We start from the raw sequence: 24,817 nt of genomic DNA on the forward strand, positions 1-24,817 counted from the left end.
CTGTGATTTGTTTCCTTTTGGCTAACATTTAATTGTTATGGTAGTGACTAAAGCATAAGCTATTTTGCTGTGCTGTATTATTACCACCAGGAGGCACCCTAGCCTCAGTAAATGTTTGTCCACACGCCACTTAATGCAGTTCCGTTTGACACGTATGTTTAGAAACTTGGTTTCTGGTGTGCTATTCCTCCAGATCACCAAGCAAGCCCTTTAAATAAATTGCAGTTACAGTAGTGCTTCTAACTAAAGATACTTAACATTTATGAAATACAGTGCATAATGCACAATTTGGATTATCTTTATATTTTATTTTTTTTTAATGCACCATAGTTATATATTTTTTTATGAGTTATGTTCCACAGCATGTATCACACAGGACTTTTCTTTTAGGCCTCGTTCACACTAGGAAATGCAGATGGCTGTGCGATCATCTGCGTTGCTGTGCGTTGCGCTGCTGATCCCATTCACTGTAGTGATCATCAGCGCTGTGTTTTGCCTAAAATGCATGCAGTAATGCAAAATTGTATCATACTGATGTGCAGTGCATACAGTCTAAACGTTGGACAGCGCAGTCTTTGCACTTCTGATGTTCTTGCTGATCATACACCGTACGCATTGCTGAAATATTCATAGCAATGCATATAGTGTGAATGAGGCCTTGTTTTCAGTTTATTGTGCAGTGAGATGTGTGACTCTGTGCAATATTGTTCTATGCAGTGATTAACCACCCTGGCGTTCTGATTATATCGCCAGGGTGGCTGCGGGAGGGTTTTTTTTGAATAAAAAAAAAACTATTTCATGCAGCCAACTGAAAGTTGGCTGCATGAAAGCCCACTAGAGGGCGCTCCGGAGGCGATCTTCCGATCGCCTCCGGCGCCCAGAATAAACAAGGAAGGCCGCAATAAGCGGCCTTCCTTGTTTTGCTTATATCGTCGCCATAGCGACGAGCGGAGTGACGTCATCGACGTCAGCCGACGTCCTGACGTCAGCCGCCTCCGATCCAGCCCTTAGCGCTGGCCGGAACTTTTTGTTCCGGCTACGCTGGGCTCAGGCGGCTGGGGGGACCCTCTTTCGCCGCTGCTCGCGGCGAATCGCCGCAGAGCGGCGGCGATCAGGCAGCACACGCGGCTGGCAAAGTGCCGGCTGCGTGTGCTGCTTTTTATTTGATTAAAATCGGCCCAGCAGGGCCTGAGCGGCGACCTCCGGCGGTGTTGGACGAGCTCAGCTCGTCCAGACCGCTCAGGTGGTTAATGCATTGCATGCCAATGTGGAAGCAGGAAATTTGGGCGCATGAGGCAGGTGGACAAAAAGGGCGCCGCCATTCACTCCCATAATAAATATCGTTTAAATCGGCGCCCAACAGGAAAAAAGGGCGCCGGAGAAAAATAACGTTTTAAAAGCGGCGCCCGGAGACTTTTAATGTTTTATAACTGTTTCTCATGATTACACATTATTTAATGATTTATAATTTTTAAAACATTATTTTTAAACGAAAAACAGTACAATATTTTTTAAAACATTACTTTTAAACGAAAAACCGTACAATTTTTTTTTTTTTTTTTTTTTTTTGCATTTTTAAACGAAAAACCGCACCATATTTTTTTAAAACATTATTAATGCTTATCACAGGGGGGTCTTAGGTTTAGGCACCAACATGGGGGTCTTAGGTTTAGGCACCAACAGGGGGGTCTTAGGGTTAGGCACCAACAGGGGGGTCTTAGGGTTAGGCACCAACAGGGGGGGTCTTAGGGTTAGGCACCAACAGGGGGGTCTTAGGGTTAGGCACCAACAGGGGGGTCTTAGGGTTAGGCACCAACAGGGGGGTCTTAGGGTTAGGCACCAACAGGGGGGTCTTAGGTTTAGGCACCAACAGGGGGGTCTTAGGGTTAGGCACCAACAGGGGGGTCTTAGGGTTAGACACCAACAGGGGGGTCTTAGGGTTAGGCACCAACAGGGGGGTCTAGGGGTTAGGGATAGGTACAGGGAGGGTTCTGTGTGAGAGTAGGGTTAGGTATAGCTTTAGTAAAATTCTTATTAATGTTTTATAAAACGTTATTATAAATTTCAATTTTTAAACAGGGAAGATTAACGTTTTTAAAATTGCCGATTTTATACACATTATTTAATGATTTATAACTTTATAAAACATTATTTTTAAACGAAATATAACACATTTTTTTTTAAACGTTATTCATGATTATCTTTTAAAACCCTGCGCCCTTTTTTCCCGGCGCCCTTTTTTAACGTACGCTGCCAATGTTTACTGTTGTGATTCAGCCTGAATTGTACAGTACCGTGCAATCCATCTTACTTTTAGTTGTTTCAGGGTATTTGTCTGTGCTCATAAATGTCTGTTATTTTTAGATTTGCGATGGAAGTGTGACGTATAAACAGCATCTGTGTTTGGAAGGCATTGCTGCTCTTCAGCTTAGTGGAGGGTTTTTGGGTTCCTTTTGTTTATCCGCAGTGGTGGCAGTCCTTGGTCTGACTGATGATTTTGCAATATTCCTTAAATAGCTATGTTTAGATAAAGTGCCTATAAAAATATTCACTTTCTTTTGAAGTTTTGTTGTTTTTTTGTCATAAAAAATTTAATCGCAGTGAAATTTTTTTACACTGTTCAACAGAAATAATTGGGGCTTTCATGCCAAATTGGAAACACATTTATGCACAGTGATTTCAAGTAGACCTGAATACAAAATAATGACATCTGCCTTAAAGTGAACCTGAGGTGAAAATAAAGTGATTAGAATAAAAATTATAGTTATCCTCCTACTCCTAAAAATGACTTTTTTAGCTATCCCATGGTTTTATTTTATTTTTAAACATTTACAAACTAGATTGGATGTTTTGTTGCCTCTGCTCAGTGCCAGCCTAATAAGGGTCCCAGAGTTAGAAAAAGGTCAATAGTTCTTGTATTTTATCTCCCTCTGCTCTCAGAAGTTGTATTCTGCCAGGAAAACTTTTATGGCTGTATTTATCTTATCAATGATGTTTACTATATTCCCAACAAGGTACCGACAAGACAGAGACTGTCACTTTCATGCCTAGAAATTAACTATTTCAGACAGCAAAATGAAACAAGTAAAATAGCCTGGTTACTAATGTTTGTACTGTACATACATATGTTTATCTCATCATGTCATATATCGCCTCAGTTACACTTTAAACTTGTAACCTTGTTACACAACAAGAGTTCATAAAAAATAAAATCATTATTTGCAAGCAATAGAGAAACATAACTGTGTCATTAACAAACAAAAAACTGTTGAACACACACACACACACACACACACACACACACACACACACACACACACACACACACACACACACACACACACACACACACACACACACACACCTCTCTCTTCCCTCCTTGTAACAAACATTGTGGACTTCAGCATCCTCTCCAGTTTGGCTGACTGCTACAATCAATTTCATTACTAATGGTGCCCATACACAGTATAATAAAAACGTTTGATTTTCCCATTTATTCGACCAAAATGATTGAATCGAATGAAAGTCAAAAAGAATGTGTTTTTTTTTTCTTCGATCAAGAAAAATGAATGATTATCCTGTTTTTTCAATAAAAGGCCAAAGATTTGATGCATGTATGTTTTGAAGGTGTCAGGTGCTAATTAAAGGTGACTTGCATATTCAACTGGTGCCCGAAACCTCTACTTCTTTTTGCTTTTGGAGCAATAAAAATCCCATCGGACAAGTTGGAAACATCTTTATATTTGATCTAACGGAATAATTGAACGAAATTACCTGATTGATAAAATTGTACCATGTATGGGCACTATAAGGCTGCAGTAAGGAATTGGCATATTAATTGATCATCCTCTGTTTCTTATTCTATTTCTAGTTTCACTATATATAATATCAAATCTGTGCTGGATTTTTTTGTTTGTTGAACCTATGAACATCTGTTTTGTCTTGTCCTTGTTCTTGACTTACTGCACTTCATTTCTACAGTTTTATTAGGTTACTGGGATGTTAACAGCATTCAGCTTAGAAGCCGATATTGTGAAAAAGGAATGCAGAACATGATAAAGTACTAACAAGCTTTTTTGAGCTTCATATACTTTTGTGCAATTGTTGTGCAAATAAATTGAAAATTGCCCAGTAAAGAGGCTGGTGAATATCTCCAACAATCTCTATATTATTTTAATTGTTCTATATGCTCTGGGTGCCATCACCATACATTTGTAATCTATAAATGAATTTTTAATTCAAAGCGGAATATAAGCCTGCATTTCAACTTTGCTCTAAAACATTATTTACAGCATATTATATGCAAAAAGCATTTTTTTTACTAGACCAGCATTGGAAGGGTTACACACAGAGGTTTAAAGTTCGGTGGAGAGATATGCAGAAGTTCAGATTGTTACATTCTATTTAGTAATCTGTATCTATTGAGAAATGTTACACACTCTTTGGCTGTCCTCCAACTCCTTCTCAGTCAGAGAGATGAGTCACATTCAACACTTAGATACATTTATGTAAACAAAATGTATCTATGTCAGCTTCGGATGCGTCTGCAGAAATCTCCAGGAACTTTAAAGCACCGTGTAACCCTTCCAATGCCGGTCTAGTAAAAAAAATTAAATGCTGGTTGCATATAATGTACTGTAAATAATGTTTTAGAGCAAAGTTGAAATGTAGGGTTATATTCCGCTTTAAGGGCTCCATTATTTAAAGAGAATCTGTACTCTAAAATTCTTACAATAAAAAGCATTCCATTCTATTCATTATGTTATCCTGTGCCCCTCTGTGCTGTTTCTGCCACTCCCTGCTGCAATCCTGGCTTGTAATTGCCAGTTTTAGGCAGTGTTTACAAACAAAAGACATGGCTGCTAACCAGCATGTGATAGGCTGAGAGAAGCTCAGTCTGTGACTTATACAGAGCCTGGAGGGGGCTTGGAGAGGGTGTGTATAACTTCTATCCTATCACAGCAGAGCAGCACATTCCTGCCTGAGTGCCTGAGCGACAATGCTGACAAAGAAAAGAAGATTAAATTATATAACAGAGATAATACAGCCATTGTGCAACTAGGAAAGACTGCAGTAAGACAGACCACATTAGAACAGGTATAGGAACTTCTAGGATAGAAGAAATAAGGCTGAAAATGTTGTTACAGAGTCTCTTTAAGAGAGGAGGGCTCATGAAATAAAAAAAAAACTAGGTTATGTGATCTGGTGGGCTGAGGGTATCAGGTAGCCAAAACCGCCTCTCTTCCCCGCTCTGGTGAGCCGCACTGGCCCACTTTCACGCTGCAAGAAGAGATTCTCTCTCCCAGCATGCAGGGGGCGTGGCCAGGGAGAGAGAGATGCCCAATGGCAGCTCTGGAAACCCTGCAGGAATGCCCCTAACGGGCGTTTTGAACAGATAATTCCTTTCCCACATGTTAACCCTCGAGATGGCGACAAATATTGTTGCTAATCTCGGGGGGTCATAGTGCGGTCGTAAGGGGGCTGTAGCTGGGGGGGGGGGGGCAGAGAGTGGCACAGTGGGAACACAGAGGCATGTCATGAGGCAGAGAACATGCCTCTATGTCCCCCCCCCCCCCCCCCCCCCACACACACACACAAACAGCCTCAGGTTCTCTTTTTAAAATTGAATTTTAAGTGGCAGTCGTGCCAGTCTGTTGTAAAATATTCAGTTGCAAAACAAAGCAGAGAGTTTGAAACAGCTATATATTTTACCAGAACATGCTAAAGGTTAACGATCGCCCTAGAAGGAGACTACTGAAAGCAATCACCAAGAGAAAGAGATTGGCTGAAACACCTCATACAACTGTTTTTGTATACTTCACCAGTTGAAGCTTTATGAGAAAGAGATCTAAAAACAAAATGTAATGGCCCTATGAAGAAACGTGGCTAAATATGGTTATCTTGTAGCTCCGTAATACATGGTAAACAGTGGTGAGCAGTCAATTGGCTAACATGTTAATCTCCACTGATCTATGAAGTCTCTGTAATGGGTATTATGGTAACTGCTGACCAATTAGCTCGCAGGTGGTTAATTTACTAGAAGCTTGAGATGTTTGTTAAATGTCTATACATACACCATTCAACTTTGTTTTTTTGTTTTTTTTGATCAGCACTATGATTGACATTGACTAAGAACCAACATTGCGGTTCAGTATTTTGATCGTGATGACAATCCAAAATCATGAACAGAAAAATTCACTTCAATTTTAGCCCTTTGTTGTCTAATCGGGCCAAAATATAGGTTTATTTGTAATAATACAAAGGTCTACAACTGTTTTCATTAAAAAAAAAAGAAAAAAAAGAAAAGCATTTCGGAGACATACAACCGCCTTCTAGTATTTTAAAGGTTAATATTTGGTTGATTGCTATGGTTACGGTCCACAATAGGTCATCACACTTGTTTAATAAATTATAAACTGAATTGAATTTGTAGTGTTGGAATTATGTTAGGATAAAGCGTGCCCTGATAAAATGCCATCTGTTAAGTACCCTGCTATGAGTGCAATTATGGGTGAGACACAGAAATTGCACTTGAGAATACATTATTTCTTGTACTACGGATGTTAATTTTAGAACATTACTATTAAAAAAAAATCAGGCATGAAGAATGTGCCATAATCACGTTTGAGGACTAATATCACTGATTAATTATTACAGATAATTATGTGTTTTTAGCTGCTTACATATTGATCACATTCTAATGACAGATAAGACACTGCTTTGTTGTTTGGCGCATTGTATTTCTCTGGGAATTTTATCTAGCAAATATCTGCCCATTGGGTGCAGCACATTTTAGATGGTGGCAATTGGTGTTTCAGGCATACAGTGGGGATTATAGGATAGGTGTGTGAGCAAGGAATTTGAGACTGGTGGACAACTGTGAAGTGCAGTATTTTAGGGGAGGAATAGAACAAGGAAAAGTAAGATGTTTAAATGAATTGGAGGAGTACATAGTGGGGATGGGACAGAGATAGAGGGTTAAAATAGCATTAGGAGCTCATAATGGGTGGTAGTATGACTGTAGGATGGGCAGTAGAGAATACAGTAGATGAACAATATAGTGGTCATGTTATAGGGAAATCTGACCTAAGTAACACAAACATGAAAAGGGTGTGCAGGTACTTGCTAAGTATCAAGCAGCCATATTGGCTAAAGTACATATGAAAAACAGCAAAACAACCCATTTTCTCGGTCCCGCCCACTTTCCTAGTTAATAGTGCCGCTGGAATTGGCAACGAGCATGTTCGTAGCTTTCTAACCCCTTTGAGACCAGACGGTCCTGGGGCCTTAAATATATAAATACAGCAGCTATCTAGTGATAATTTCTCATATGTCTGTGCTTGTCAGCTCAATGCAGTTCCGTTTCAGCACAGCTGGCTGTACCTAATTGTAGCAACAGAGGAACGTAAACAAAAAATAATGTTATCACCTCTTCAGATGCGGATCACAAGCTGAAGGAGCTGTCTACTGCAGAACAAAGTGCAGTGTTTAACTGTTGAATGCTGTTCTGCTACAGTTTTGTTTTTGTTTTTTATAGTAGGTTTAAGGCTGTAAATAATGTTTTAGAACAAAGGAATGTTGAGTTTTAGACCTCTTTAAGTCAGATTAATTGGGGGAGAGGGGTAGAGTTATTCAGTTTGCAAGCAGTAAGGTGTATTGATCAATAAGCACCTTTATTTATACGTTAAATACAGTGGAAGTACCTGTTTGGGTTTTGGTGCATATATGCTGTAGTGGTGTATTGTTACTTGGTCATGGTGATGTATGCATGTTCAGTACATACACACACATACACACACACACACACACACACACACACACACACACACACACACACACACACACACACACACACACACACACACACAGACACACACAGACACACAGACACACAGACACACAGACACACAGACACACACACACACACACACACACACAGACACACACACACACACAGACACACACACACAGACACACACACACACACACACACACAGACACACACACACACACACACTGACACACACACACACTGACACACACACACTGACACACACACACACACAGACACACACACACACACACAGACACACACACACAGACACACACACACACAGACACACACACACAGACACACACACACAGACACACACAGACACACACAGACACAGACACACACAGACACACACACACACAGACACACAGACACACACACACACAGACACACACACACACAGACACACACACACACACACACACACACAGGCACACACACACACACACACACACACACACACACACAGACACACACAGACACACACACACACACACACAGACACACACACACACAGACACACACACACACAGACACACACAGACACAGACACACACAGACACACACACACACAGACACACACACACAGACACACACACACAGACACACACACACAGACACACACACACACACACACACACACACACACACACACACACACACACACACACACGTGTGTGTAAGTCTGTTGACACTGCATGTGTCTTTATTTACAAGCTTCAGGTGGTCGAGGCATGTGTCTACATTGTGTGGTCAGTTGTGGGTGTGGACAATGACATCAAATGATGGAGTCCTACATTAACAATGATGACCCCATGTCACGGTGTGCTTTCAGTAAAGTAGATGGAATGTGTATGTTTTTGTATATACTATATCACGTTCTTCTTTCTCTTCTCTTCTTGCTTCAATAACACAGGGTTGCTATATAGATGAATTTTCTGCATCAGGACAACATTTTGCTTGCATCTGTTTATATATATATATATTTTATTATTGTTGTTATTATTGTTATTATTATTTATATATTTTTTCTTCCTTATTGGTATGTCTACTGTAAGCAGGCAACACATATAAGAGCTTACCTTCTGATTCCCTGATCTTCAGAATCCGATAGATTTTTTTTTTTGGTTTATTGGAATAAATGGAAAGGTTTTATTCCTTTTAACAAAATTACAGGTTGTATGTTATTTTCTGAGCTGAGTAATTGTTCTGGATGGTTATGTAATTGTGCTTTTAATATAAATTGAACTGTGAAAAGTTAGCGAAGGAGCAATTCAAATAATGTCTTCTACTTACTGTAGTTTTTGCTGTGACTAGTCTTAAGGAATACTGTACTGTAATCTAAGCAACACATTGATGATGCACCATGTATTAGATATCATCAAGTAGTTTTCTGATTGCAGATTTTTAAGTAATTCTCCATCAGCAGCAGAGTATTTTCTGCACGTTATATAACCTCACTGACAAATGCCGAATGTGTGTATGTGTATATGTACAGTATATACCGTATATAATGTTTAAATGAGTAAAAGAAACAAGCACTATGGCTATGTGTTTACTCTCAGCACTGGGTTCTATGAGAGCTGTTGGAACAGCGGCCTGCCTAATGACAGTGTCGCTTATCCAAACATCTTCAGAGGCTCTGTGGCCTTATACAGTTGGGACACAGTGCCCGATAACCTTCTCTACTATACATTGAATCCTTTTATAGTAAACTACAAAGGACCAGGAAGATTAGTTTACTAAATCAGAAGTTGTATACAGCCACATTTGCTGGGACTGGAGGACTGATTTTACTAATATCCGGAGATTTACCATAATGAAATTCTACTGTGTGTGTGTGTGTGTGTGTGTGTGTGTGTGTGTGTACACACATATATACATATACATACACAACTTTAGGCTTTGTTCACACTAGTCATAAGCATTGACTGCATTTTAATGCAACACTCATGAATCCATTACACTCACTGCTGGTCTAGAGTAGTGGAGTGCCACTCATTCAATGAATAGCAATGCAATCTGCTGTCTAGTAAAATGCATGCAAGGGGGACTTTTCCACAATGGAGAAAAATGGGAGTAGTTTACAATCACCCAGCCAAAATGGCAGATGTAAGTAGAGTTGCTCATATGTGGCACAGCTCCCGGAGAAGTGTGTGATCGTCAGTTTCTAAGCTCCTGATTTGCTGGCCATGTCACTTGTCACTTCTACTTCCTGTGTAGACTAAACTAGATAGTAATCACAGCTAATCAGAATCTTACAAATCTCTCATCAGATCACAGATCACATGCTTCTCTAGGTCTGCTTCACAAGAGCAACTCTAGCTGGCAGCTGTATCTGTCCACTAGCTGTGCCTTTTTGAAAGACCTAGACCAATGTTTCTCAAACCTGTCTTCGTGACTCACCAATGGTGCATGATTTGCAGGCTGCCTTGCCTATGCACAGGTGGGGTAATTAGTGTCTCCGCTAGGTGGATTCCATGTAGCTGAGACACTAATTGCCCCACCTGTGCATAGGTGAGGTTTTCTGCAAAACACACCGCATTGGGGAGTCACAAGGACAGGTTTGAGAAACACTGCTCTAGACTAAAGGTGCCGATACACCCTTCGATATTACAGCTGCTCAATCGACCTCTGATTTTATCATTTTATTTAATTGGAAGAGAATTGGGGTCTCAACAACTCGGTGGTAATGGCACTCAATTTTGGGACACCCAACGTACCCCCAGCTGTCAGGTGGCTTATTTAGTAACTACCTTGTAGTCTTTCCATACATACATTGAGAGTTTGTCAGCAAATACGAAATTTCACCACTGCTATTTGTTTTTTTTTTTGTTTTTTTTTATAGATTCATATTCATTTGTATCCCCCCTGGTTGGTACTTTCTTTGTGGCTCTGACTCCAATTTGGATTGTAGTAGCATCCAAACATCCAGCAACAAGGATTGTCCTGCACTCAGGCTGGGAGCCAGTCATTACTGCAATGCTCATTAGCAGGTAGGTGTCCCACTTTTGGTTTCCCTGTATTACTGTTCAGTCATGTATTGTAAAGGTCTTACTTAAAGGGAAACTTAAAGAGTAACTGTCAGGCTGCAGAAGCTAATTTAAACCTCTATTCTCCTGTGTTAAACAGTTTAGAAGGAAGCCCAAAAGCAATTAGTGAAGATAAAAATCTCAGTTACCTTTGATGTGTGCTTATCAGCAAGTCTGTTATTCTTAAGAAGACGCAAGCCGCATACCATACTGCAAAGCATTCTGGGGCTCTCCCCTCGGCTGCTAATGAGACGTTACAGCAGCTTGTAATCGCGTAGCACTGATAAATCTCGGGCAGAGTACACTGCAGGAGTCATTGTACACTGCAGGAGCTATTGTTCCTAGCCACATGGCTCATTAATATTCACTGCACACTGTGTTGTTCAAGTAGGAGCTTATCTGTGATCAGGAAGCAGGCAGGACATGAGGACACATTTGACAGAAAAACATGGAGCCTGCCATGAGCTGTCAGGAGCATCATTCTCTGCATATACTATATACAAATTCTGTGAAATCCAAACGTGGACAGTGAAATGCATATGTAATGTAAGTACAGCCAATCTTTAGCTACTGATATATGTGTTTATTTTCTCTGAGACCTTATACCTAACAGCTCCTCTTTAAGCGAGAGGAATATAGAGGCTGCCTTATTTATTTCCTTTTAAATAATATCAGTTGCCTGGCATCCTGCAGATATTTCTTGCATCAGTAGTGTCTGAATCACACACTTAGAAGTGAGAGAAATATGGAGGCTGCCATATTGATTTCTTTTTAAACAATATTAGTTGCCTGGCTGTCCTGCTGATCATTCTGGCATCAGTAGTGTCTGAAACACACACTTGAAATAAGCTAGCCAGATGTTTATCAGACATCTGATCTGCAGGCTTGTTCAGGGTCTATGGCTAAAAGTATTAGAGGCAGAACTTCAGCAGGACATCCAGGCAACTGGTATTGTTTAAAACAAAATAAATATGTCAGCCTCCGGGATGCCCGATGAATGGAGACCTGTTGCTATGTCTCTTAAGTGTAATTCAAGATGTCGAGTTGAAAGCCCCCCTTAAATCCTTTCTGACCAAACGCTATTTGATATGAGAGGCTATTTGATATGGCTTGCACCCACACCACCATCACTTCAGAGTTGGATAAAGAGAGTAGATAACACCCTGCCTTTCAAAAACCTAGTTTATGTACACAGAGGGACCATCAAAAAATTCCATCTCACATGGGATAGATGGAAAAACCGCACCTGAGCAGTTTAATACAGTGGCGACTAACTAGGTGGATTCCCATAAGGGTGATCCCTTAATCGACTCTGGCCAGGGCTCAGTCATTTTTTACTGTGGATTTGTCAACGCTCAGCCACAATGTGTATATGCATGGAGTGCACGCCGGATAGCCCTCTCATGCACAGAGGGAGCAGGCATGTGTAGTGGGCTCGCCTCATGCCCACCGGTACTCCCCTGTTCTCCGGCGCTCTCCGTTACTCTGTACTGACCCTCCAAAGCTACTTCCAGGCTGGTAGGGTCGTCGGAGACTGCGCAGGCACTACCCAGCAACATGCGTCCTTGATCGCACACCCGTGGCCAGGAGCGGTCTGCGCATTACGTCACAACTACATAGTGCGCATGCACAGATTCCTCTCTACTGCGGGCGTCCAGTCTAGGACACACTTCGCCAAGCAGGGTCTGCGTTGTCTTCCCAAACCCTCCCAACCAGGAAGTAGCTTCAGTGGGTTGGTACAGAGTAACAGGGGACGCCGTCGTCAAAGGCAAATGGGGAAAGCATTGGGAAGCCCCCATTCTTACATTTTCTTTTGGATTAAGGTATCCTTTAAAAATGACCTGAACTCAGAACTTCCTTTCTGCTCTAAAAGATAAAAAGATAAGCAACAAGCATAATAACCTTTAAAGAAAAACATTTCTTTGTTATAGCTGATACAAATCCTGCAAAAAAATCTGCAGTGTCTCCTTCCTGCTTTCATGGAAGCAGACATAGGGTTAACATCCTGTGTTTACAAATTGCTTGCTCTTAGAAGGCAGTCAGTTGACACAGCTAAGAGATCAAATTACAGTTGTGATTGGTCACAGATAAGGGGGGATTACACAGGCTAAGCGCTCTAAATACATACAGGGTGCATTTCTCTGTGTTTTCCTTGTGTCCTGTGCAAGAGTTCAGGTCCACTTTAAAGCAAACCTAAACTTAAAATTAACTTTTGAGATAATGAATTGTATGTGTAGTACTTGAAACAAGTAATATGTTATGATAGGCTGAGGTAAAATATGCTTCATTCAATTGCAAAACCTGTAATTACTTTTTTTTTTCTACAGCAAAGTCCCTGGTATCCAGCACCAGCGGGATCGCCTGATGTGCTTGCCAGTTGCTTGACCAACCGGCCAAAATAGCACACACCTCTCCCCTAAAATACAGTACTTACTGAGGCTCCAGCGATGTCTGGCAATCTCCCTCTATCTTAGAGCGGCTTTCCAGCTTCCCCAGTGCACTGAAGCTGGAGTGTTAGCTGACCCACATCAGGTCATGTGACACTTCGGCTTCCGTACACAGATGCCAGAAGCCGTTAGGAGCCCGCGGGAGATAGGAGACTGCCAGACATTGCTGGCAGCACCCACAGAAAGCCCCCCAACAGAGATCCCCATTAACCCTTAAGCATGCCTGTTAGTTGAGACTTCCGGTTGCCTGAATTCTGGATAATGGTGTCTTTGCTGTATTTACAATTCAGGACTTTTGGCTGAATGTAGCTTTCTGTTTGACTGCCCCATTTGCATAGATAACAAATCTGAGGGCTTTTCAGCAAGGCTTGGTGTACAGAGGCGCCAGAGTAGAATAAAAATGTTTAAAAACCGTCTAAAAGAGGGGGATGTTCAGGTGGACTTACCTCCCTCAAAAATATAGAACTCAATTGAGTCACAATATATCGATACAAAAAACGTTTTATTTAACTCCACTTAGTGTAACGCGTTTCGCAGGTGTGGTCCTGCTTCATCAGGCAAACAGGAGTATAACTCAATGGGTCTAGATGCAGAAGTGAGCGCCTCTGTGATTGACTCTGGTAATTGACAGAGGCGCTCACTTCTGCATCTAGACCCATTGAGTTATACTCCTGTTTGCCTGATGAAGCAGGACCACACCTGCGAAACGCGTTGCACTAAGTGGAGTTAAATAAAACGTTTTTTGTATTGATATATTGTGACTCAATTGAGTTCTATATTTTTGAGGGAGGTAAGTCCACCTGAACATCCCCCTCTTTTAGACGTTTTTTAAACATTTTTATTCTACTCTGGCGCCTCTGTACACCAAGCCTTGCTGAAATCTTGATTCCACCCTCGGTGGAGGGGTGCTACCCCGTTTCCTATCTACAGAGAGCGACATCTTAATAACCTGAGTGGGGTCAGGTTCTAATACTCCCCACCTGCATTTGAAGTGGTTGCCTATGGGTAACCCATGTTTGTAAGTATTTATTAATATTTTGCTTTAAACCACAACCAACTTAACAATACTACACCATATTGGGCTCTCGATTTCTCTTTGTTCTTCCAAGCACAAATCTGAGGGCTGGTTTCCACTGGGAGCCGCAACCATTTCCCATTCGGCTACAGCTCCCATTCTATTGTGCAGCCTGAATCCGCTGCGTGGGTGCAATCTGGACAGCAAGCCCATGTCTGCGGGAAAACGCTGCAAATTTGTGCCGGATTTAACACTATTGGAAATAGGCCCTAACACTTTTAGTACAGGAAATAGTATGGGACTTCAGACTATTCCTTGTTGGATTGGTACCATATGTACCCATGTTTATTTCATCATCTCACATGCCAGTTTAGGTACCCTTCAGATTTTGCCATTGCAATGAATTTTTAGATTGTTGTATCAATATACATGATTACATATATGTATTGCTGAATTTGTAAGCATTGCGTGTTTGAACCAAACCATATATGCAGGGGAGGACTGGCCAGGGGGGAAGGGGGGAGATTTCCCCCCAGGCTGCCTCTCCTTTAATGATTTAGGGCTGGCCGATCCACCAACTGCTTCGATAACTATCCAATCGGATGAAAATCTGTGCCGCCACAAGCATGCCCAATCAACAATTTGACTTATTTTGGGTGGAAAGTAGTTGAATGTATCAATTTGAGATGCTGGGAAATCTCGGGCCAATGTATTCGTTAAGTGCAATAATATTAAACTATGTACGCAATGGAAACCCCGGCATTTTCCCTCAAAATCTATTATGTACCCCACGGTGCCTGTGCATTTATACTTTACCTGTCATGCTGTCCCTCTAGTATCCTTGCTGTATTTCTGCATTGGCATGACCATGTGACTACCGGTATATAGCACGTGGGGCGCATGTGACGTCATTTAGGCTGAGGCTGCCATGAAACCCGGACTGTAGTTTGTGTTTTCCCTCCAGGCCAAAAGGTCCCAGTCCTCCCCTGCATATATGACAGCCTGAGACTGTATGAACGGAAATCATTCCATGGCACCTTGGTAGGACAATAATCATAAATGAAATATCCTTGGTTCTTAATTTGTTTTATTGTCATTGGTACAGAATAAGCCACTGCTCCCTGACTTTGTAAATATTCCCACTATGACCTCACTGATCAAGTACTAGATGGGTTGTGAATCTGATTGTCAAGAGTTGCAATGTCTATTTTGTGTGTACCCTTGACATGAGATGATGGTCATTCACTACGTTCTCACTAAATTATTGCAATTCAATAGAAATAGGATCCTAGGTACAGTGGCGTTTCAACATAGGGAAATATGTGCCTGTCTGTCCATAATCTATTTCACGTTCCACACAATCCTGACTTGCTACTGAAGGAGTTACTGGAACTTCCTTTCCTAATAGTTCAGTATTTATAGGGGGTCACCAAGGCTAGATTAAACATTTTTCAAGTGTTAATAGTTATGCAGGACTATCAGTTTTTACTGAAGGTGCATATACACACATAATGACTGTTGCCTTTTGGCGGGCATGGTAAGGAGAGGAACAATGTGCCCACTCAAGATGAGCCAATTCTCCAGCTTTTTCGTCAACGTATACATGCTAGGCTTTCAGCTGAGATGGCCCCAACCAGCCACCTCGGCCAAGTTTTTTGGTAAACAATTTTTATTGTTTTTTTTAACAAGAAAACAATACAAACCTATAAACATCCCACACCCTTCCCCAGCCCCATCCCATCAGTCCTAGAGTCCTGGGCCGAAGCCCAAAGTTCTTGATCTGCATCAAAGAGCACCATGGCCAAACGTATTTAAAAGTTGTTAAAGAAGGTACAAATCAATACAGAATATATACATCATTCCATATAAGAGAGAGTTACATATCAATTTTAAATTTAGACATCCAGCAGGTCCATATTTTATAGAATTTCTTTCTGGAGCCCCTGTTCTCATAAACGCCTTTATAAACTGGTAGGTCGTTGTTAACTGAAGATATAAAGTCTTGTAGTTTGGGAGGATTAGTATTTTTCCAATTCAGCGTAATTTGCCTTCTGGCATAAAATAACAATAGCCTTGCTAGGAATGCTCTGCGTTCAGAAAGGTTTTTAGTGCTAAAAATACCTAGCAATAGGCTCTTAGGCCTAGTGCACACCAAAAACCGCTAGCAGATCCGCAAAATGCTAGCAGATTTTGAAACGCTTTTTCTTCTTTTTCTGTAGCGTTTCAGCTAGCATTTTGCGGTTTTGTGAAGCGTTTTTGGTGTAGTAGATTTCATGTATTGTTACAGTAAAGCTGTTACTGAACAGCTACTGTAACAAAAAACGCCTGGCAAACCGCTCTGAAGTGCCGTTTTTTCAGAGCGGTTTGCGTTTTTCCTATACTTAACATTGAGGCAGAAATGCATCCGCAATCCAAAATCTGCAGCAGCCCGGGAGTATGTGTTTCTGCAAAACGCCTCCCGCTCTGGTGTGCACCAGCCTATTGAAATACATTACCCTAGCGGATGCGCACCCGCAAGCGGATCGCAAACCGCAGCAGAAACGCTCTGGTGTGCACTAGGCCTTAGAGGTGGAAGGGACAGAAGGTACCACAAGGTCAGTAATAAGTATATAGTATATAGTATATATACTGCTTCCCAATACGACTGAATAGCAGGGCAACTCCAGAAAATATGAAGGAAGCCAGCACCGGAGTTGCCACATCTCCAACATTTGTCTTGATGATCTGGGTGAATCTTAGAGAGCTTAAAGGGAACCTTAACTGAACGGGGGGTAAAGAGTTTCACTTACCTGGGGCCATTACCAGCCCCCTGCAGCAGTCCTGTGCCCTCGGAGCCGCTCTGGAATCCTCCGGTCCCCCGCTGTCGCTTAGTTTAGTTTTTGACGACTCACCAGTCGGCCGGCCGCCATGCGTATTATTGGACGCATTCCCTACTACAATTAGCGCTGTTGCAGACAGCAACGCGTACAAAAATACGCGTTGCCGCATATCTACACGTGCGGAATGCGGCAACTAAGTGACAGCGGGAGACTAGAGGATTCCAGAGCGGCTCCGAGGACACAACTGCTGCAGGGGGCTGGTAATAGCCATAGGTAAGTGAAACTCTTTACCCCCCGTTCAGTTAAGGTTCCCTTTAAGTGGAGTAAAGTAGACTTGATATAAATATTTAAGTGCTATCAGCTTATGGGGGGCAGCTATTGGGGTAGAGGCTAAATGTGGGATAGCTTCAGCCCACTCCACCTCAGTTAGATCAATCATATCTTTTTTCCAAACTAAATAGGCCTTTAATTTAATAGGGGTAGTAGCACCAGTAAGGATACCATAAATGAGGGAAATGAGGCCAGCCTGACCAGAGTGGCTCAAGGCTTCTTCAATTGGATTAGAAAGAATGACTAGCCTCTGGGAGGCGAATTGAGACTGGAAGGCATGACGTACTTGCAAATAGCGAAAGTACATCGAATTAGGTAATGAGAATTGAGTCTTAAGGTCATCAAACTGCCTGATCACATTTCCCTCAGTGATATCCCTCAATTTCACAATCCCCCTCTCAGCCCAAATCGACGGATCGGGAATAGTAAGAAGTTCTTTAAGTCTGGCATTATTCCACAAAGGCGTAAAGGGGGACCACTGCTCCTTGCCGGAAAGATATCTACCCGCTTCATCACATACTTGAACAGTGGTAATCATAGGAACAGTAATGGCTGAAGTAGCTTTATAACCATGGAATGGTAAGCTGGCAAGAGCCAGCGGAGAACCAATAATTGCCGCTTCTAGAACAGAGGCTGGATTGTAAGGAGATTGTTCAAACCACCAGTATATTGTAGATAGAACAGCCGCCCAATAATAGAATTTAAGCTTGGGGAAAGCAATACCCCCCTGATCACCTGGGAGCTGCAAACTGGATAGAGCAATTCGTGGAGAGGAATTATTCCATATAAATGAGGAGAAGATTGCGTCGAGAGTAGTAAATAAACTAGCTGGTAATTTGACAGGGGTTTGTCTAAAAAGATAAACAAATTTTGGAAGGATACACATTTTTATAAGATTTGCTCGTCCAATAAGAGACAGTGGTAAAGTAGCCCAGGCTCTAAGTTTATCTTTGATTTTGATAAGTAATGGTTCTATATTGAGGGCATAGAAGGAGTTAACCTTTGGAGTAATTTGGATACCGAGGTATTTTATCTGAATATATAAAGTCAGCGCAGGTCTATAGTAATACAGCTTTCATCATTTTTTGGTATACAGGATCTTCGAACAAAAGGGTAAAGAAGCAAGGCTTACCAGATTCCAACAACCCACATTATAAGGTTGTAAACGAGTTTGATAGGTGGTCCGCAGAACTTTCAAATGGTGTCGTTTCACCAGCGATGTTGCACACTACAGATTCCTCCGGAATATAGTAGATATCCTGAGATCGCAGAGACTCACCAAAGGGGAGTCCAGTAGGATAGTGACATGAAAGAGATGTACGGCACATCTAAGTGTAAACCGTCTTTATTACATAACAAGTAAAACAATTAAAAACAAGGATAAAGGAAAACTCACATACGGGGCCCGTGCATTGGGAACCCCGAAAAAGTAGCGCGCATAAAATGGTCAAGAGAAGTCCACCACCCTTCTTCCTTTTATACTGTTTTTAATCTTTTGATCAGAGTGTGGTGCCTCATAGTAGTGTATTATTAAATAGCCAACCTCTGGTAGGAGGTTGGGTTTGCCCCTTCCCCAATTATTCTTTCTGGAAAATCCTGTTTACAGCATCTTACCTCTGACAGGACATAGCTTTCCATTGCCCGGCTCCATGCACACCCACTGCGTCATGCTTCTATCACCACTAACCTTAACTGTCCGATGATAATTGAATTCCATGCGTTGATCTGGAGACAATTTTTCACCCTGTGATCACTGTGAGCCAATCATCATAGAGGAAAAATAAAATAAAAAAATAAGGCTCTGGTCCTTAAGGGCCCTGAGCCCGTGGGTCTTAAAGAGACTCTGTAACAAAATGTTCAGCCTTATTTATTCTATCCTATAAGTTCCTATACCTGTTCTAATGTGGTCTGTCTTACTGCAGCCTTTCCTAGTTGCACAGTGGCTGTATTATCTCTGTTATATAATCTAATCTTCTTTGCTCTGACGGCTTTGTCGGGCTCAGGCAGGAATGTGCAGCCCTGCTTGCGATAGGATAGAAGCTATACACACCCTCTCCACGCCCCCTGCAGGCTCTGTGTGAGTCACAGACTGAGCTACTCTCAGCCTATCACTTGCTGGTTAGAGGCTATGTATTTTGTTTGTAAAACTGCCTAAAACTGTCAATTACAAGCCAGGATTGCAGCAGGGAGTGGCAGAAACAGCACAGAGGGGCCCAGGAGAACATAATGAATAGAATGGTATGCTTTTTATTGTAAGAATTTTAGAGTACAGGTTCTCTTTAAAGATGTTAAACTTGAAAATTAAGGAAAATTCCTCTAGATGCTCCCCCAGCTCCCCTTTATGGGGTAATCCATACTTACCAGAATTTCAAACTGTTAGTGAAGTGGGCTTCTGGATCCAAAGAGGGGTAAAATATATACACCAATTGTACTGTAATGGTATATTTAAAGCCTGGTCCCATTTGGCAGCTGAATTTCAACTGCCTAGACATTCTAAATTTAGGTATTTTCAGATCAGACATGCTGCTACTGTATGTCCCAGTTCAAGTCACCTACAGTTAACTTAACCCCAGATATTGTAGAGCGTTGGCTTCTGGCCAAGGATGATGATATAAACTTATCTCTAAGTTTTATTCTAATCTTACTATATACAAATATTCTCATCGTCTGAGAAGATCCATGGCAATGTGAGAAGATTGGGGTGAGGACATTTTTCAGGGACTCAGTGGTCTGATTTTGAGGACTCTTATATGAAAACCGTTATTTGTTCACAAGATAAATTGATCCAGCTTCGTTGGTTCCATCAAATGTATTTTACTCCGGTCAAAATCTCTACGTTTTCCAGCGGTGCAAGTGATGTATGCTAGAGGTGTGGCCATAGCTCTGGCACTTTTTGCCATATGACTTGGGATCAGTGTTGCCAACTCATCCCTTTAATTACTGACACATATGAATTATACAGGTTTTGTGGCTAGGTAGATGCAGTTAAGGCACTGATTATGTGCAAATAACCCCAGAACCTGTATAACTTAGATGTGTCAGTACTTAAAGGGATGAGTTGGCAACACTGCTTGGGATTGTACAGTGATTCAAGTGTTCAGGAATAAAATAACAACCTTTATGAAAGATATTCTAGATCTGCCTGTAGTTCCCTCATATAAAGCCTATCTCTTAGGCCTGGTGGAAGAATGGCCATTAAGTAAGCATAAAAAATTACTGATCAGACTGTTGTTTTATGATAAAAAAAAATCCATAGCCATTAAATGGAAACCATCCTCCGAACCCTCCATTACTCTCTGGAAGAAGTAAATTAATAGTTCCCATTCCTTATATAAGTTAACTTGGATCGCTAGGGGGTCGTTAGCGATTTTTTGATAAAGTTTGGAAGGTATGGCTAGATACTTCTGACTCTGTTGTAGATAATGTGGATATTGAACCACATGTTTCAGATACTATATAAGGCCTACCTCATCCTATAAGGCACTTTCGGATGTCAGATCATGTCATATACTCATCTTCCCTGTCTGTATTCATGCCTGTGACATCTTAATGTATATTCTATAAAGACTCGATGTAATATTGTATACATTTTTATAACTGTCTAGTCCACTATATAAGTGAACAGTTATGTATTATGTTATGTTTACTGTTGATGGATGGGGTTCTTGTTTTGTTTAAAATCAATTGTCTGTTTAAAATCAATAAAAAGAGTTTTAAAATATGTTAAACTTGAACAGGGCGAGCAGAGGCACCAGATTTAAGCAGGACAGACAAAGCTAGGCTTCCATATAATCTCCCAGAGAAGTACTCAGTTAGCATGATCACATGACAGAGCTTCTTTGGATCGAAAAACCAAAAAAATTTTAATACAAAAGATACATTTTTGGATGCCATGAGCAGATTCTATAGTTTTATTTTGGCTGCCCTACACCTGGAGACTGAGTCATAATGCAGGGCACACTTTGCAGTAGAGCCAGCTCAATAATAGTCCCTACCTGCTGCATAACATGCACACTGGGCAGAAATAATAAGGGCCACAGTACACCTATGGTTTTCTTTACTGTTTTCTTACTCCTGTTGCAAATGCACTCGTAACTTTTTGCAAACTCAGCATAGTATATAACACTGTTGTGCACATGTAAAAATAATGCACCTGCAGATCAGTGCTGACACCTTGATTAATGTCCCTTCTGCATAGTGTACGGTTGGTGTTCAGATGCTGGGGCACGGGGTGTAGACAAGGCTTTGTGTTGTACTTGATTTTTTTTTTCTGCTGTGTCCTTCTCTATATTTATTTATAGAAGATAGAAATCACTGCAATATTTTTGTCTAATTTTATCAAAAGCTCATTTACATTTTTTTAAACAGAAAATTTTAAAGATTAATGCTCACAAATCAAACAATCCAAACAAATCTATAAATAATTAGTGTCTCTATTATCAAATGGCAGTATTGCTTTCCTTCTGGCTGGGCTGAAATCTAATAGACTAGTAATATTACAAATTCTGTCCAGACTATTCTGACATTTTCCTCCTCAGATTTGCGCTTTAGTGTTCTCTGTCCTTCTTCTCCTTGACACAAGTTGCTGCCTTTGCTCTTTTAGAAATGATCAGGTCAGATGGACTGTTAAGCTCCATCCACACACCAGTTGAAACTTGGCCAAGAAGGTTGATAAGGACCCCTCTTGAGCACTCAGCCAGCAATCCGTCCCGGCAGATCTCTATGGCTGCGAACATTGTTCTTAGTGACACGTGACGTTACACTCGTGCTATTATGCCCACCCACCTGCATAGAACATAACCTGTCACTCGCTTACTGCCTCGGCCTTGCAATATAGCCCTGAGGGATCGGGTCCCAATCCCAACCAGGCAACATTAACTGAGCATGCGTACAGAGCTTTAATCCCACCTTTCGGAGTTATCTCCTGTCTAAACAGCTCTCTGCCTCTTACCTTCAATATTAAGTCCTTTGAGCATGAATCTACCGGGGGAAAAAGAGGAGAGGGTTAAAGGAAAACCGAGGTGACATGATGCGATGGACATGTGTATTTACAATGCCAAGCACACAAATAACTATGCTCTGTTCCTATTTTCATTATCTGCCTGAAAGTTTAAAACATCAGGAATGTAAGTGGCAGTTTCTCTCCAGATGGGACCTGGTCGGACTATAGTGTAACCCTCACTGATAAGGAATTACAGCCATAAAACACTTTCCTAGCAAAAAATGGCTTCTGAGAGCAGGACAGAGGTTTTAAAAAAAAAGGATAAATAAATTCATATATTTTATCTCTAGCATACTTCAATGAATGTGTCATTGAACAGAGACCATGAAACGGTAAAAGCTTAAAAAGTAGCTTTAAAGGGAACCAGAGACGAAGCATCCTCACGTATTTTAACATATACAGTACAGACTAAAAGTTTGGACACATCTTCTCATTCAAAGAGTTTTCTTTATTTTCATGACTATGAACAATGTAGATTCACACTGAAGGCATCCAAACTATGAATTAACACATGTGGAAGTATAGTACATAACCAGAAAGTGTGAAACAACTGAAAATGGGTCATATTCTAGGTTCTTCGAAGAAGCCACCTTTTGCTTTGATTACTGCTTTGCACACTCTTGGCATTCTCTTGATGAGCTTCAAGAGGTAGTCACCTGAAATGGTTTTCACTTCACAGGTGTGCAGTGTCAGGTTTAATAAGTGGGATTTCTTGCCTTATAAATGTGGTTGAGACCATCAGTTGAGTTGTGGAGAAGTCAGGTGGATACACAGCTGATAGTCCTACTGAATAGACTGTTAGAATTTGTATTATGGCAAGAAAAAAAAGCAACTAAGTTGCTGGTGACACTGTTGGGGATTTATTCAAAATTGAAGGCCTACTGAACCAGCATGGCTACCACAGCATCTTGCAGCGGCATGCTATTCCATCCGGTTTGCGTTTAGTTGGACCATCATTTATTTTTCAACAGGACAATGACCCCAAACACACCTCCAGGCTGTGTAAGGGCTATTTGACCAGGAAGGAGGGTGATGGGGTGCTGCGCCAGATGACCTGGCCTCCACAGTCACCAGACCTCAATCGAGATGGTTTGGGTTGAGCAGAGTGAAGGCAAAAGGGCCAACAAGTGCTAAGTATCTCTGGGAACTCCTTCAAGACTGTTGGAAGACCATTTCAGGTGAAGCTCATCAAGTGAATGCCAAGAGTGTGCAAAGCAGCAATCAAAGCAAAAGGTGGCTACTTTGAAGAACCTAGAATATGACCTATTTTCAGTTGTTTCACACTTTCTGGTTATGTACTATACTTCCACATGTGTTAATTCATAGTTTGGATGCCTTCAGTGTGAATCTACAATGTTCATAGTCATGAAAATAAAGAAAACTCTTTGAATGAGAAGGTGTGTCCAAACTTTTGGTCTATACTGTATATCAATGGGAACATGACCGACCATAAACACCTACCCTGTTCTCTGTATATAGCCCTCTATCTATCTATCTATCTATCTATCTATCTATCTATCTATCTATCTATCTATATATATATTTCTCAACATCTAACAGTGCAATGCAAAGCACAGGAGGCATATAACTGTCAGTGCAGCAGGATTAGATATGATCTTGGCACACTGTGCTTTGCCCAGTAGGATGCCTCCATTTCATGGATGCAGATACATCAAGATGACAAATACCCATGAATACACAAAGATTAATTCATTTTGATATTTCAATACATGGATTATCTCTCAGTGGGAACCAAATGGTATATCATCATAATCTTTACAGTCATACAGTCATGATATTTAAATTATATGATGTTTTTCATCAGTGCTGACAGCAAGGATGATATTCTATTTAATAAATGTGTAAGGTAAGCTGATGGGGTGAATTTGCTTCTGCCTTTCATACCGTATGCATTAAAAAGTAAAATAACTCTGACAGGGCAATTTAAACTTTTAAAGGGTCATAAACCAAAATAAGCTATATTACAGAAGAAAAGTCACTTTTCTCTCATTTACCCTCTTTGAATAAAATATTTGCAGTTTAGAAATCAAGTAGTTTTGTCATAGATATCAAGGTCTCAATGGAAATGGGAAGTTAAAGGAATGTAGAGACTGCCATCTTTATTTCCTTATAAACAATGCCAGCTGCCTGGCTGTCGTGCTGATTTTTGAGGCTTTAGAGATTTTCACAAACAAAAGTCACAAACCTGCAACAAGCATGCAGCGAGTAAAATCAGATCAGAGCTAAAGTGAACCTCCACACTAAAAATCAACTCCGCAACACTGAACAGGCTTGGTGTTTCTTTAACCTTCTTGGCGGTAACCCCGAACGTAGTTCG

The 24,817-nt window shown here is 41.1% G+C and overlaps 1 protein-coding gene across 2 annotated transcripts in view; it reads left to right on the forward strand.

The window, feature by feature from the left end:
- Positions 1-24,817, forward strand: part of SLC41A2 (solute carrier family 41 member 2) — a 184,229-nt gene that overhangs the window by 104,281 nt on the left and 55,131 nt on the right. For both annotated transcript variants that reach the window (XM_068276912.1, XM_068276913.1), the window contains exon 7: positions 10,683-10,830. In XM_068276912.1, the coding sequence (XP_068133013.1) occupies positions 10,683-10,830 (148 nt within the window). The remainder of the gene's footprint in view (positions 1-10,682; positions 10,831-24,817) is intronic.

This window comes from Hyperolius riggenbachi, chromosome 3, assembly GCF_040937935.1.
Source record: "Hyperolius riggenbachi isolate aHypRig1 chromosome 3, aHypRig1.pri, whole genome shotgun sequence".
NCBI lineage: Eukaryota > Metazoa > Chordata > Amphibia > Anura > Hyperoliidae > Hyperolius > Hyperolius riggenbachi.